This window comes from Sorex araneus, chromosome 2 (genome assembly GCF_027595985.1).
Source record: "Sorex araneus isolate mSorAra2 chromosome 2, mSorAra2.pri, whole genome shotgun sequence".
Taxonomy (NCBI): Eukaryota; Metazoa; Chordata; class Mammalia; order Eulipotyphla; family Soricidae; genus Sorex; species Sorex araneus.
In genome coordinates this window covers 263,298,290-263,314,398 of record NC_073303.1, presented here as the reverse complement: position 1 = coordinate 263,314,398, position 16,109 = coordinate 263,298,290, and the positions used below count along the sequence as shown (strand labels likewise).

Below are 16,109 nucleotides of genomic sequence, written 5' to 3'. Positions count from 1 at the left end.
GTCTGTGTGGCCTATAGGAGATTGAGTAGCACTGGAAAGAGAACCAAATTTAGAGATAGGGTCGAAAGTGGCATTCCAAACCCCAGCGTTGAAAAGAGCAGAAACAAACTTCAAGTCAAAAAAGGTAAGAGATAAAGATGGACCTAATAAAGGGATGGATACAGGAAGTATATGAACCAGATACGAACACATCAAAACGGACAGACAATGACATAATAAACTTTATCCTTCCTCATAGTGGTGACAATTAATTCAGTATCTTGGCGGAGAAACAATTTTCCCAGTGACAACTTTGATAAGATATTTTTAATCGATGCTTTCCATGTATTCTGCCCTAAAACAGCAGAGTACATATTCATCTCCAATGCAGATGGGATAGTCTTAAGGACTGACCTATTTATGATCCATATCAATTATTTCCTGATGATTAAAAGTCCAGTGAGTGGAACTGGAGAGAATCATCCAGAAGAGAGTGACATACACAGAGTGACCTCCCATTTGTGGGCTATAAAGAAACACAGGATGGGAAGAAGGGGTTGAGAAAGACATTTGAACCTGAGAATTAGTTTACAGAACTGGATTTTCCAAGGGTGGCAAGTGGGGTATGCTGGGAGGGGTCCCTGAGACAATGGTAGAAGGAAGAGAACACTTGGGTGTAGGGTATTCAGTTAGACCACTGGACTCATGAACCATCTTTACCTGTATTTTAAATCACAGTACTTGAACTTTTAAAAAAAAAGTACATGGAGATTTTTTGTGGGCAAGAGGAATCAAAATGGTACTATTGCGAATGATAAAATAGAACAGTAAGAAAACCACGCCCTTCTGAACTAAAAAACATTCAGTTGAACATCCTTAGAACCAGTGAGGTGACTGGGAGGGTGTTATAGCTCTGCATACAAAGGACAGACTCATCAGCACTGAACACATGAGATCTAAGTTGCGAACACTGAATTTTGTCATATGCCTGTCAAGCGGCAGGAGTGGCAGGGAATGGGGGTGATGGGAGGGATGGAGTCTGAGAACGTTGCTGGAGGGGATTTGACACTGATGGTGGGGTTGGTGTTGGAACATTATATGCTGAAAGCTCAACTATCAATAAATGTGTGATCACAGCTATTTATACCATTAAAAATAATTAAAATTACAAAGGTATATTGGTCTAAGAGCTATCTCAAAAGGGCTGACTCACTTTTTCAACCTGTAGGAGATGTGGGGTTGGCCCCAGCACTGCACAGTACCATGAGAACTGCTGGGAGGGACCCCAGCAAACACTGAGTCTGGGTAGCCCCTGAGCACGGCTAGCTGTACCTCCGGAGAGAAGGGAGGGAGATAAATTACAATGAAGACATGAGCTGCCAGAAACCAGGGACTAGAGAACAGTGACTCTGAGAAGGAAGTTTATGTTTACTTATCTTAGGGAAAAAGGAGAAATCACTTAGAAAACGTGGTATATACCTAAAGTAAGTAGAAATAAGAATAAACTATGAGTCAAAAATCAGTAAAGGTGAAAGTAAGCATTGGGAATTAAATGAAAGAAATATCAAATAGGTTACATCGAAGGTCAGTGACTCCTGGGGTTGTTTCTTTGACAAAATTGAGCCCCATAGACCATTTTCCAACCAGACTCCCAGAGTAGAAGAGAGGAAATCAATAGGACTGGGCACAGGACAGAGATGCTGCATCAGACACTACAGACCTCCAGGGGAGAGTGAGGAGCGTGTGTATCAAGGAGCCTGACAGTCCTGAACACGGACAGATCTGCAAAGAGTCAAACTCCGAGACTGAATCTGTTGAGGGCCTGTTGAGGTTTCCAGGAAAGGTATAGTAAGCAAAGGTACCTGTCACGCATGATAAAGTTGCTGGCGTCTCCGCTGGAGAGTTCCCGGAGACTTGCTCACTCCATTCTTCCAGCGCCTCTTTGGAGCCACCCTCACCAACGGGTATTCTCCTTTTCACTTGAGACTGTGTTGGGTTTCTTTTGGCTGCCCTGGTGGTGCTCAGGGTTTGCCCCTTGCAGGCCTGAGGGACCATTAGCAGTGCAGGGGATTGAACCCGGGATGCCTGAGTGCTGATCTATCTCCCCGGCCCCTTAACTTGTGAGTTGCACAGATAAGTACTCTCAGGTCTTTCCCCTTTACCTATTGTTTCTTGATTGATCAGCTTAAAGTGGTCCTCAGTTCTGACATATTCGATGTGGCAAAGTGCGGTGCGCTAAGATCATCTGAGCTCATACCCAGAAAGTTGTTATGAGACAGAAAATAAACAATAAGTAAAGGAGAAAACTGGTTTGAAGAGAGGCTTCCCCTTGCACTGAGGTATTAAAGGTATCACGTCTATTTTTTTAAAAATTGTGCATGTAGCATTTTGGGTGCAAGTGTTTCTGTTCTCACTTCTGGGACACAGAATTACTGCTCTTCCACCAACACCAGAGTGCCCAGACTTTCTACCACAGTGCTAGTGTTACTTTGAGTTTGCTTGCCCTTCCCCTTCATACTGTTCTGATGCTTAATCTTAATCTTATATTCAAAGCTTAAGTATTTGTTATCATGAATTGTGAGTTGGTAAAGAAGATACAGTATGTATGCAGAATGAAATGCTACTCAGCAATAAACAAAGATGAAACCTTGCCTTTGGGGTACAAGTTAAATGGAGGTAGGGGTTCATGTTAAGGAATCTCATCTCTGTCAGACATACCTCACCTGGGTCTCTGCCCCCGCCACCCAGGGGACAATGGGTTGTGGTAGTGTGGCCGGGTGCACCAAGAGGACATAATGTTGGACCTGACATGGTCTGTGGGAGTGCAGGAGAAGACATGAACCTCAGAAATATCTGGCCTGAACCCAATGGAGATGCTCCTCTCTCCATTCACCATCACCCTTTTCCCCCCTCTCTGTCACGCAGCAGCTGCCTCCTCAGAGCTCCCTTCACCTCCTTGTTCCTGAGAGTGTAGATCAGGGGGTTCAGGAGTGGGGTGACTATGCTGTAGAAGAGGGTGAGGAACTTTCCCTGGTCCTGGGACGAGCTGTTTCCAGGCTGCATGTACATGTAGATGATGTTTCCATAGAAAAGCGAGACCACCGTGAGGTGGGAACCGCAGGTGTTGAAGACTTTCTGCAGGCCTGATCCAGATCGAATTTGCAACACGGCCCTCACGATGCAGCCATAGGAGATGAGGATGAAAATCAGGGGTAACAGCGCAATGATTGCCGCCAAGACAAAGACGGTTCCCTCGACAGCTGCTGTGTTAACACACGCTATGTGGATGAGAGCTGGTAATTCACACACAAAGTGGTTTATTCTGTGGTGCCCACAGCGGGGAAGGTGCATGGCAATAGAGGGCATGACCAAGGAGTTGGCCACCCCCATGCCCCAGGCCACTAAGACCAAGTGCGTGCAGAGCCGTGGGTTCATGATAACCATGTAGTGCAGGGGCTTGCACACGGCCACAAAGCGGTCGTAGGCCATGACTGCCAGGAGCAGGCACTCTACTGTGCCCAGGCCCAGGAAGAGGGAGAGCTGGATGGCACAGCCTGTGTAGCTGATGGTCTTGTCATGTCCGTGGAGGTTATAGAGCAGCTGCGGGATGGAGCTGGTGGTTAGGCAGAGATCCAGGAAGGACAGATGGGTGAGGAAGAAGTACATGGGCGTCTGGAGGTGTGGGTCCAGCCGGGACACCAGGATGATGGTGCTGTTGCCCACGAGGGTCAGGAGATAAGCGACCAAGATGACCACAAAGAGGACCCTCTCCAGACGGGGGTGGTCAGAGAACCCCAAGAGGATGAAATGTGCCTGGGCGCTATTGTTGGTTCCATCCATGCCTGCACCTGAAGAGAATGTCGACACTGGTCACGTCACAGGTGATTTAAGGGACAGTGGCAGGAGACCAGGCAGTCATCTCTGTCTTTCCTGTTGTACCCAATCACCCAGTAACAGTGACACGTGGGCTCCCTTGCTCATCTTCGTCTCAGAGGGATTGTAGAAACAGTGACAGTGTATGATCTTAATCAGTTTAGTACTAAATCAAGTGTAAATGTGGATTCTCTCCTGAAATTATCACCTAAGTTATATTTTTAAAAAGTAGAAACCAAATTCTGATATCCTGTGATGTGCCAAGTACATTTTATTGCCAGAAATTCTGAGAATATGTATATATATATTTTTTAAATTAAAAAACATCTATAATTATACTCCTAAATTGTTGAACCTTATCTTTAGAGGGTAAGATGGAATTAAGGGAAGCTTTATTTTTACCTTGAATCTGTCATTATTATTATTATTGAATAGTTATGATTTTTTAATTTACAAGGAGCACATATACATGCATCAATATATTTTAATGATGGTTTTCATACATCACCATAAATTCTTTTCTCCTTAATCTGAGTCTGGTGATACATCCTCACCACTTTTATTCCATTTTCAAAGAGACTTTTGCATCATCATCTTTAAACAAAAAATAAAAAAGTAAGGGAAAGAAAATTAGGAAAAATGGAGACAGGAAGGAAAACAATGAATTAAATTTGCTTTCACTAGGGCACCATAGTGACAAGATTTACAACACGACTGCACAATATTTTTCCTGTTTCTTTTTCTTTTTATTAATTTTTGCATTTTTCATTAGTGAATCATCATTAGGTACAATTAGGAAATTTTTGTGTTTGCACTTCAGTCATAAAGTGATCGTTTACCCATCCCTCCACCAGAGCCATTCTCCTCTACCAATGTTCCCAGCATCCATCCCACCACCCCACCCTGCCTCTGCGGAAGGGCATTCTCTTTTGTTCTCTCTCCTTTGGGGTGTTGTAGTTTGCAATAGAGGTATTGAGTGGCCATCATGTTTGGTCTATAGTCTACTTTCGGCACGCATCTTTCATCCTGAATGGGTCCTCCCCACATCCTCTACTTGGAGTTCCCTTCTCTATCTCAGCTGCCTTTTCCCCCAGCATGTGAGGCCAGTTTCCAAGCTGACAGCTGCACACCTTTATGGTGCATGTCTGTGAGTTCTAGGAAATAGAAGTGAGAATGAGCAGGTGAGTCTAGTGGGTTGTGTGAAAGGACATGTGTTTGGATCAGATCAAACTTGACCTCCAGTCTCCTGAAGATCTTCTCAGGTTGGATGTGGGAGGAAATTGTTACTCCATGCAGGGTCTGACAGACTGAGGGGAACAAGGCATTATTATTTTGTATTCTGACTTTGGCAGCTCTGCTTGCTGTCTCTTAGGAACACGTCTGCGTGCCTGGTGTGTCACTTGTCCTAAGAGTAGCATGAGTCACGGTGTGTCTGTGGACACTGTGGTGGCATGTCTGTCCCCATCGCCGTCTTTCCCAGAGGGAGGCATTGCTGCTCACGGGCTGTGTTCGGTTTCTTTGCATTGTCCCCTGTGAGTTTCCCCACCCCAATACCCACCCTATATCTTCACACACACCCAGAATGCAGGCCCAGCTCTCAGCTCCCGTGCACAGTCTACTCACATTTTCACTCTCGTGCCTCTGGGTGTCAGCCAGGACAGAGCAGACAGAGATGAAGCCAGGAGCTCATGGGGCTTGTGCTGCCTGCTGCCCTCCTGGGCTACACGGTGCTGCACACAGGTGTGGCTCCTGCTGTGGGGGCGTGGAAGGTGCTGTCCTCGGTGGCCCATTGCTCTCTCTGCTAACTAGCCCCTATTTGAGGGGAGGGACTTGGCAGGGACAGCCTGGAGCAGCCTCCAGAGGAGCGTGAGGGACTCTCTGACTGGGTCCACAACAGGTCCAGATCTGAGGTAACTTCGGGCCCTTGGGGGCCATTAGTACATACCATGGTGTGCTGTAGGTGTGAGTCATGTAAGTCCTCAGTCCCAGAGGGTCCAGACAGAAAATGAGGACCATTAGTGCGTGTCGCTTGTTGTAAGACATGTTCATCTGAGTGAATTGGAGATGCATTGTTGATGTCCAGTAAACCCGGTCTGTGCTGGACCACTTGCCCCTACTATTGTCCAAGAAGTATGACGTGTGTCATATCCACTGAGGCTTAATCAAACTCAGACCTGAACTGGTCATGCATTTTTTCCTTCATCCTGCTGAAAGTAGGGAAAAGTATTTTGACTCATTTTTAATATCAGCTTCAGAATCTAATAATTTTAGTTTCTAAAAAATTTTAGTATATTAATGAAAGAAAGCCTTTCCCAGGGAGTGTAAAAATTTCTCTGATGCATGATAATTTAAACTTCCATATTTATAGGGCTACTATAAACTTTAATATCCATAGGCTTACTGTAGGAAAATATGTTTAGTTTTTTCTATTTTACAACTGAGATTTATTAGTGTACATTGATTTATAATTTACTTTCTAAAATTTATGATGAAAATGAGAATGTATCATGCAATTTGATTTATAATACTGACAAAATAACATTTTTTTTATCTTGTAGAGACAAATATCTCCTTATAAGACTAGAATTTTGTTAGTAACAATACATTCAATAATAGTTTGAATTCTTTCAGAGATGTAATGTTAGAAAAACCTGAACTAGAGTGAGCTGATGTACTGGGAAAATATCAAAATGAGAGTTTAGTATTTTTGAGTAGGTATAGTCACAGAATCAAGAAATGAAAGAAGATTCCAGAAAGGGGATTGTAGAGCAGAAGAAATTGTCACTCTGTATTCTGTGCAGTTATAGACCATGTTCTTCCTTTCATGTTGAGTGTAGAAGAGGAAAGGATTCAAGGGTCTCAGCAGTACACCGACAACATATGCCTGTCATGAGGGTTCATTGCTGAAGAGCAGATTTGAAAATTCTCCTGTTCCAAGTTTCCCTACCCATTGTGACCCTGCTCCTAAGCTGCCATGCTGAGTCACTGTTGCCGTGTTCTTCATCCTGCTATAGTGGGGCTATTTCACTCTCTGTTTTCTGTCTGCTCCATGTGTCACCTCTTTTCTACTTTGCCTTTTCAGTCTTCCAACGTGCTAGATGATTGGCTCTTGACTTTGAACATTCACCTGAGATCACTGTATCACTGTCATCCCGTTGCTAATTGATTAGCTCGAGCAGGCACCAGTCATGTCTTCGTTGTGAGACTTGTTGTTACTGTTTTTGGCATATCGAATAAACCACGGGTAGCATGCCAGGCTCTGCTGTGGGGGCGAGATACTCTCGGTAGCTTTGCGGGCTCTCTGAGAGGGGTGGAGGAATCAAACCTGGGTCGGCCATGTGCAAGGCAAACACCCTACCAGCTGTACTATCGCTCCAGCCATCACCTGAGATATATGGGGAAAATGATCAAATTTGTTATTTGCTCTACACACATTTTTTTTGTTTATCATTGAGTTTTAATCATACAATGTTCGCATTCCTTCGCCAGTGAACATTTCATATCATTAATGTCATATTTTCCTCCTGCCCACTCCCACCACCTCAAAGCATATTTTATTTATTTATTTTTTATTTATTTTTTTTACAAATGTTCTTATTTTTTTCACTTTTTATTTTTTTTATTTTTTTAATTTTAATAGTTTATTTTTAATTAGTGAGTCAACGTGAGGGTACAGTTTCAGATTTATACATTTTTGTGCTCATGATTCTCCCTTACAAAATTTGATAACCCATCCCTTCACCAGTGCCCATTCTCTACCAAAAGTAAACCCAACATCCCTCTCCCCCCTCGCCAGTCCTGTCTCCCCCCCACCCCACACTGCCACTATAGGAGGGTATTCCCTTTTGTTCTCTCTTTCTGATTAGGTGTTATGGTTTGCAATAAAAGTGTTGAGTGGCCATTGTGTTCAGTCTCTAGTCTAAATTGGGCCCGCATCATCTTTCCCCCACATGACCTCCAATCACATTTTACTTGGTGTTCCCTTCTCTGAGTTGCCCAGAATGAGAGACCAGCCTCCAAGCCATGGAGACAACCTCCTGGTACTTATTTCTACTATTCTTGGGTACACACATTTTTTTTGTTAAACTTTCAACAAAACTTGGTAGAATTAGATGGCTTCAGATAATAGAACTCAGTGTGAAAATCTTACAGTTTCCCCCTTCAAGCAAAAAGTGTGGTTAAGGTGATTAGGAAACTTCCAATGTGTAACTGGGGCACGTCAGCAGTAGGGGTGGTGGGTGGCAGGAAACCCAGGCAGGCTGCAGGGAGGGGTGTCTAAGTGTGCAGGACTGAGATGAGGGACTCATGGATTTGAAGGAGTCACTATTTAAAGTCATGCTGGGAGAGATGGCTCCAGCATTCTGGCAGCACGTCCTGCTTCCCTCTCCCTCCTGAGGAGAACATGCTCAGGAACAGGCAGCACGGGGGGCTTCTGCAGTGTGGGGACTCTGCAGCCCATCCTGCACCTCAGAAACCAGCAGAGGCTGCCGGGAAGGCCACGCCGAAACCCAGGTGTCTGTGTGACAGACAGGTGGGTGCACCGGGGCAGAGAGGCTTGGCCTGAGGGGGCCGAGGTGACAGAGCTGCAGGCCCAGCCAGAGGGAGAGCAGAAACAGTGGGTGGCCCACGTTCTTGGTGCTGGTGAAGCCCCGGGTGGAGGTTCCAGGCACCCAAGAGTCAGCGTCGCACTAAGGCAGGCCAGAGAGAAGCTGCTGTGGATCACACTCTCCTTCCATCCCAGATGTGTTCTGCTGGGTGGTGCATCTAGGACCTCAGTGAGATGGAATGACATGGGGCCATGCTCGCCACACTGTTCTCCCCACACAAGCCCTGTGCCCCCCATGTTCCCCTCTCTCTGTAACACGCCAGTGCTCTGCTGCTGTGTCCTACTTTATGTGCCGTCTAAGGCAGCCAGCAGCAACAATAGAATACAAATGCTACACACTACAGCTGAAAAAAAAAGTTATAAGTTGCTTATCAAGATAAAAAGCATTAATTTAAGGTAGTAGAATAACCAAATGGACACAGTAAACATTCCACCATTAACCTGAGATTTTGTAGTAAATGTAGATTGTGAGAGAAACCTATTCTTCGGAAAATGGTTTAGCACAGTGGGTAGGGCATTTGCCTTGCACGCAGCCGATCCGGGTTCAATTCCTCCGTCCCTCTCAGAGAGCCCAGCAAGCTAACAAGAGTATCCTGCCCATATGGCAACGCCCGGCAAGTTACCTAAGGCATATTTGATATGCCAGAAACAGTAACCACAAGTCTCACAATGGAGATGTTACTGGTGCTCGCTTGAGCAAATCAATGAGCAACAGGATAACAGTGATACAGTGATACTACCTAAGATTCAAAGTGGTGCTCATGAAAAATAAAACACAGAAGAACAAGAATATAATTAAGAATATGAGGAGGAGACTCAAGATATGAATAAGAAATTAAAAATATTCAGGGTCTACACTGGTGATGGGATTGGGGCTGGAACATTGTTCGCCTGAAACTCAACAATGAATAACTTCATAAATAACAGTGCCTTAAAAACTTTCAGGGCCTGAAGAACTCATCAAATGAGATCAAGGTGCTATAGCAAATACATTATGGAAATAGAATTGATCATATTGAGAAACAATTCAGTGAGCTCAAGGTAGAAAACTATGGGGACAAAGAGAGAATACAAGGGTTAAGGCACGTGCATTTTCTGCAGTCAATCCTGCTTCTGTCCCCAGCATTGCATGTGATCCCTGGAGCCACGATAGGCTTGCTCATTGAGTACAGAGTCAGGAGTGAGCCCTGAGAATCGCTGGGTGTTCTCAAGGCCTCCCTGCCACCACCCGCCCCCCCTTCGAGAAAAAGTAAAAAGAAAAATAAAGGAAAACAACTAGCAAAAATTCAGGTGGAGGTCAGCAAATGAGCAATGGGTATCCCAGATGGTGGAGACGGCGAGGAAGGGTAGAGAAGTTATGCAGTGAAATAGTGGTCCCCAAAGCTAGGGGAGTAACCGTGTATGCGAGTCCACAGAGCTGATGCAGAGGCCAACCCTTGTTATAGGGACACTGCAGATCACAGGAAAGAAGGAACATGGAAGGAAACTAGAGAAAACTGTAAGGACATAAAGCTGTCTTATGAGTTTAATCAAACACTCAGAGACAAAAACTGCCAGTTAGTAACAGTAATACTCTATCATGCAATAGACTCTTAATAATAGACTGTTAATAAAAGACTATTAATAGACTATTTAATAATAGACTACGAATAATAGACTATTAATAAGAGACTCATACTAATAGACTAATAATAATACACTAGTAATAGTAGACTAGTAATAGGCTATCATGCAATTGACTCTTCCAGCTATAAGGAGAAAACTAAGCTGTGCTTGGACAATAGAATCCAAGAAATTTCTCATGATTTGACTTCCCTTACCAAAAAAAAAATGTCAAAAGGAGCTCTTCTAACAAAACAAAAGCAACTTTACAATTGAACAGAAAGTAACATGAGGTAATTTTGTGGAAGGTTGTGTGTAAAAAACTAAAGCTCGCCGACGGGCGAGGGTACTCTCGGGCTCTCCCGGTGGTTCTGTCTCAGCGCTCACGTTTGGTGCCCGGGAACCGCTGTTTGTGCCCTCGGTCGAGGGCAGGTGATGGAAGGAAGAAGGCCAGACTGGTTGCTCAATCAGTTTATTTCATTCTCTCTCCCTGCTTCTCTCCTGGCTCTCGGTCTCTCTCTGGATCTGTGGATCTGGCCCGTGGATCTGGCCCCCCAACCCACTCTTACAGCCTAGTTAAATCTCCCCAGCATGAGGGGGTTGGGGCATACACATAGGTGTGGTCACCATCAATAGGGTATGGTTCTTTTCCCTCAGGGGTTGCTTCTCGTAGGACTTAATTCTCTTTCAGCAGGAAGATCCACCCAAGGGCAGAGTCCCATGAATGTGTTTCTCTTCTCCTCAGCCAGCAAACATATAAGAATTCATAATATTAATTATTTTGTATGGACACAATAAGAGATGCATTAAAGCTTATAGAATTGCTCTCCTGGGGCCATCTCAATCTCAGACTACAGTGCTCAGGCCAGATCAGTCTTTCCTATCCCTGGCAGGGTCCCAGTCTCATAATTACTATTGGATCATGACAGCATTTGTCTATGATCAAGCTCTTAACTTATCGTTAAGACTTAGGCACTTTGGCTAGGCCCATCTCGATGCCAGGGTAGCACATAACTCACCGCTTGCCCTGGATCCTTCCCGTCTCACGTCGGGGACCCTACTTTGGGGTGCTAGGAACTGAGGGCAACTGAGGCTTAAGTGGAGAAAGCAGATGCCCGGGAAGGAATAATGTTCGAGGCCAATTAATTCCCATGTTATAAAAACATAATATTGTCTTCTTGTGTCTATACAAAACAGATATAGCTTTAAAGTAAATTATTCAAAAGGCACAAGAAGAGGAGAAAGGCAATATTAACTTATATATTATAAATTCAGTATCCTAGGAAGGTCTGACCTTGCAAATTAGCAGCGTCAGATTAAGGGAAAGCCTCGGATTAACTCTTTTGGGGGAAGAGAGCATGGAGAAGTGGTTATAGGTAAACAAAGGGATGGGAGAGATTCGGGAACACCTTGATGGGTATGACTGGGGTTAGCCTAAACTCCGGGGAAAACCGGGACAAGCTACTAGTGGCAAGGAGGGAAAGGACAAAGTAATGTCATCCTACAGTTGTGGGCACTTTGCTGGGGTTGAAGTGAGGAACTGTGTACATCACAAGCATAAATATTGTCATAATGGAGCCCGACTCTAGTAATAGAATAATCACCAGAAATAGTTTATGAAGTGGATGAATGTGTGTGGGAAAGAAAACAGTAAATAGGCTTTAAGTAGGCAGCATAATAAAATGAAATAAAATGACAGTAGCTGCCCTCTTATAGCAATAGTCACCCTAAATATAAATGAACAAACTCACCAATTGAAAATCACAGTGTGGGGGCTGGAATGATAGCACAGCGAGTACGGTGTTTGCCTTACACTTGGTCAACCCGGGTTCGATTCACAGCATGCCACATGGTCCCCTGAGCACTGCCAGGAGTAACCCCTGTGCATTGCCAGGTGTGACCCCAAAGGAAAAACAAATCACAGCCTATCTGTGTGGCCTATAGGAGACTGAGTAGCACTGGACAGAGAACCAAATTTAGAGGTAGGGTTGAAAGTGGCATTCCAAACCCCAGCATTGAAAAGAGCAGAAACAAACTTCAAGTCAAAAAAGGTAAGAGATAAAGATGGACCTAATAAAGGGATCGATACAGGAAGTATATGAACCAGATATGAACACATCAAAATGTACTGACAGTCACAAAATAAAGAAACTTTATCCTTCCTCATAGTGGTGACAATTAATTCAGAATCTTGGCGGAGAAACAATTTTCCCAGTGACAACTTTGATAAGATGTGTTTAATAGATGCTTTCCGTGTATTCTGCCCTAAAACAGCAGAGTAAATAATCAACTACAATGTAGATGAGATGATCTTAAGGTCTGACCTATTTATGATCCATATCAATTATTTCCTGATGATTAAAAGTCCAGTGAGTGGAACTGGAGAGAATCACCCAGAAGGAGAGCGACATACACAGAGTGACCTCCCGTTTGTGGGCTATAAAGAAACACAGGATGGGAAGAAGGGGTTGCGAAAGACATTTGAACCTGAGAATTAGTTTACAGAACTGGATTTTCCAAGGGTGGCAAGTGGGGTATGCTGGGAGGGTTCTCTGAGACAATGGTAGAAGGAAGAGAACACTTGGGTGCAGGGTATTCAGCTAGACCACTGGACTCATGAACCATCTTTACCTGTATTTTAAATCACAGTACTTGAAATTAAAAAAACAAAAGTATATGGAGATTTTTTGTGGGCAAGAGGAATCAAAATGGTACTATTGTGAATGATAAAATAGCACAGTAAGAAAACCACACCCCTGTGGACTAAACAACATTCTGTTGAACATCCTTGGAACCAGTGAGGTCACTGGGAGGGTGTTATAGCTCTGCATACAAAGGACAGACTCATCAGCACTGAACACATGAGATCTAAGTTGCGAACACTGAATTTTGTCATATGCCTGTCAAGCGGCAGGAGTGGCAGGGAATGGGGGTGATGGGAGGGATGGAGTCTGAGAACGTTGCTGGAGGGGATTTGACACTGATGGTGGGGTTGGTGTTGGAACATTATATGCTGAAAGCTCAACTATCAATGAATGTGTGATCACAGCTCTTTAAACCATTAAAAATAATTAAAATTACAAAGGTATATTGGTCCAAGAGCTATCTCAAAAGGGCTGACTCACTTTTTCAATCTGTAGGACATGTGGGGTTGGCCCCGGCACTGCACAGTACCATGAGCACTGCTGGGAGGGACCCCAGCAAACACTGAGTCTGGGTAGCCCCTGAGCACGGCTAGCTGTACCTCCGGAGAGAAGGGAGAGAGATAAATTACAATGAAGACATGACCTTCCAGAAACCAGGGACCAGAGAACAGTGACTCTGAGAAGGAAGTTTATGTTTACTTATCTTAGGGAAAAAGGAGAAATCTCTTAGGAAACGTGGCATATACCTAAAGTAACTAGAAATAAGAAAAAATTATGAGTCAAAAATCAGTAAAGTTGAAAGTAACCATGGGAATTAAATGAAAGAAATATCAAATAGGTTACATCGAAGGTCAGTGACTCCTGGGGTTGTTTCTTTTACAAAATTGAGCCCCATAGACCATTTTCCAATCAGACTCACAGAGTAGAAGAGAGGAAATCAATAGGACTGGGCACAGGACAGAGATGCTGCATCAGACAGTACAGACCTCCAGGGGAGAGTGAGGAGCGTGTGTATCAAGGAGCCTGACAGTCCTGAACACGGACAGATCTGCAAAGAGTCAAACTCCGAGACTGAATCTGTTGAGGGCCTGTTGAGGTTTCCAGGAAAGGTATAGTAAGCAAAGGTACCTGTCACGCATGATAAAGTTGCTGGCGTGTCCGCTGGAGAGTTCCCGGAGACTTGCTCACTCCATTCTTCCAGCGCCTCTTTGGAGCCACCCTCACCAATGGGTATTCTCCTTTTCACTTGAGACTGTTTTGGGTTTCTTTTGGCTGCCCTGGTGGTGCTCAGGGTTTGCCCCTTGCAGGCCTGAGGGACCATTAGCAGTGCAGGGGATTGAACCCAGGATGCCTGAGTGCTGATCTATCTCCCCGGCCCCTTAACTTGTGACTTTCACAGATGAGTACTTTCAGGTCGTTCCCCTTTACCTATTGTTTCTTGATTGATCAGCTTAAAGTCCTCTGTTCTGATATATTCAATGTGGCAATGTGTGGTGTGCTAAGATCATCTGACTCATACCCAGAAATTTGTTATGGAACAGAAAATAAACAATAAGTAAGGTAAAATACTGATGGAACAGAGGCTTCCCCTTGCACTGAGGTATTAAAAGTATCACATCTATCTTTTTTAAATTGTGCATGTAGCATTTTGGGTGCAAATGTTTCTGTTCACACTTCTGGGACACAGAATTACTGCTCTTCCACCACCACCAGAGTGCCCAAGACTTTCTACCACAGTGCTAGTGTTACTTTGGGTTTGCTTGTTCTTCCCCTTCATACTGTTTTGCTGCTTAATCTTAATCTTATATTCAAAGCTTAAGTATTTGTTATCATGAATTGTGAGTTGGTAAAGAAGATACAGTATGTATGCAGAATGAAATGCTACTCAGCAATAAACAAAGATGAAACCTTGCCTTTGGGGTAGAAGTTAAATGGAGGTAGGGGTTCATGTTAAGGAATCTCATCTCTGTCAGACATATCTCACTTGGGTCTCTGCCCCCGCCACCCACAGGACAAGAGGGGGGTTGGTGGTGGTGTGGTCGGGCGGCATCAAGAGGACATATTGTTGGACCTGACATGGTCTGTGGGAGTGCAGGAGAAGACATGAACATCAGGAAGCATAAGCCATTGGACCTGACCCCAACGGAGATGCTCCTCTCTCCAGTCACCCTCCCCCCTTGCCCCCGTCTCTGTCACGCAGCAGCTGCCTTCTCAGAGCCCCCTTCACCTCCTTGTTCCTGAGAGTGTAGATCAGGGGGTTCAGGAGTGGGGTGACTATGTTGTAGAAGAGGGTGAGGAACTTTCCCTGGTCCTTGGACGAGCTGTTTCCAGGCTGCATGTACATGTAGATGATGTTTCCATAGAAAAGCGAGACCACCGTGAGGTGGGAACCGCAGGTGTTGAAGACTTTCTGCAGGCCTGATCCAGATCGAATTTGCAACACGGCCTTCACGATGTAGCCATAGGAGATGAGGATCAATATCAGGGGTATCAGTACAATGATCACTGCCATGACAAATTCGGTTCCCTCGACGGCTGCTGTGTTGACACATGCTATGCGGATAAGAGCTGGTAATTCACACAAATAATGGTTTATTCTGTAGTGCCCACAGCGGGGAAGGTGAAGAGTTACTGGGGACATGTGCATGGAGTTGGCCACCCCCAAGCCCCAAGCCACCGACACCAAGCCCATGCAGAGCCGTGGGTTCATGATGACCATGTAGTGCAGGGGCTTGCACACGGCCACAAAGCGGTCGTAGGCCATGACCGCCAGGAGCAGGCACTCCACACCGCCCAGGCCCAGGAAGAGGAAGAGCTGGATGGCACAGCCTGTGTAGCTGATGGTCTTGTCACGTCCGTGGAGGTTATAGAGCAGCTGCGGGATGGAGCTGGTGGTGAAGCAGAGATCCAGGAAGGACAGGTGGGTGAGGAAGAAGTACATGGGCGTCTGGAGGTGTGGGTCCAGCCGGGACACCAGGATGATGGTGCTGTTGCCCATGAGGGTCAGGAGATAAGCGACCAAGATGACCACAAAGAGGACCCTCTCCAGACGGGGGTGGTCAGAGAACCCCAAGAGGATGAAATATTCCACGGCACTGTCATTTCTTCCATCCATCCCTGCACCTGGAGATGAACGTCAACAGTGATCTGAGGGACACCTTCGCTGGTCCTGGTATCATCTGTGTCTTTCCCATTTGTACCTCCTCACCCAGCAACAGTGATGAGGAGGCACACTCTCTTATACTCAGCAATGTTTTTACAAACAGTGATAGCATATGAACTAGATCAGTCAATATTAAATCAAGTGAAGCATGTATATCTCACCTGGATTTCCCTCAGAATATTATTAAATTCAATGAAGTGATAACTAAACTGATATATTGTGGTCACGTGCTATTTTTTTC

The 16,109-nt window shown here is 44.9% G+C and overlaps 2 protein-coding genes across 2 annotated transcripts; both read right to left on the bottom strand.

Moving 5' to 3' along the window:
- Positions 1 to 2,874: 2,874 nt before the first annotated feature.
- On the bottom strand, positions 2,875 to 3,819 carry LOC101544888 (olfactory receptor 2W3-like). The gene has a single exon (XM_004611615.2). It carries the CDS (start codon positions 3,817 to 3,819, stop codon positions 2,875 to 2,877), a length of 945 nt encoding a protein of 314 aa, XP_004611672.2.
- An 11,050-nt stretch (positions 3,820 to 14,869) lies between these two features.
- LOC101544620 (olfactory receptor 2W3-like) lies at positions 14,870 to 15,820 on the bottom strand. Its single transcript, XM_004611614.2, has one exon. It carries the CDS (start codon positions 15,818 to 15,820, stop codon positions 14,870 to 14,872), a length of 951 nt encoding a protein of 316 aa, XP_004611671.2.
- Positions 15,821 to 16,109: the final 289 nt, after the last annotated feature.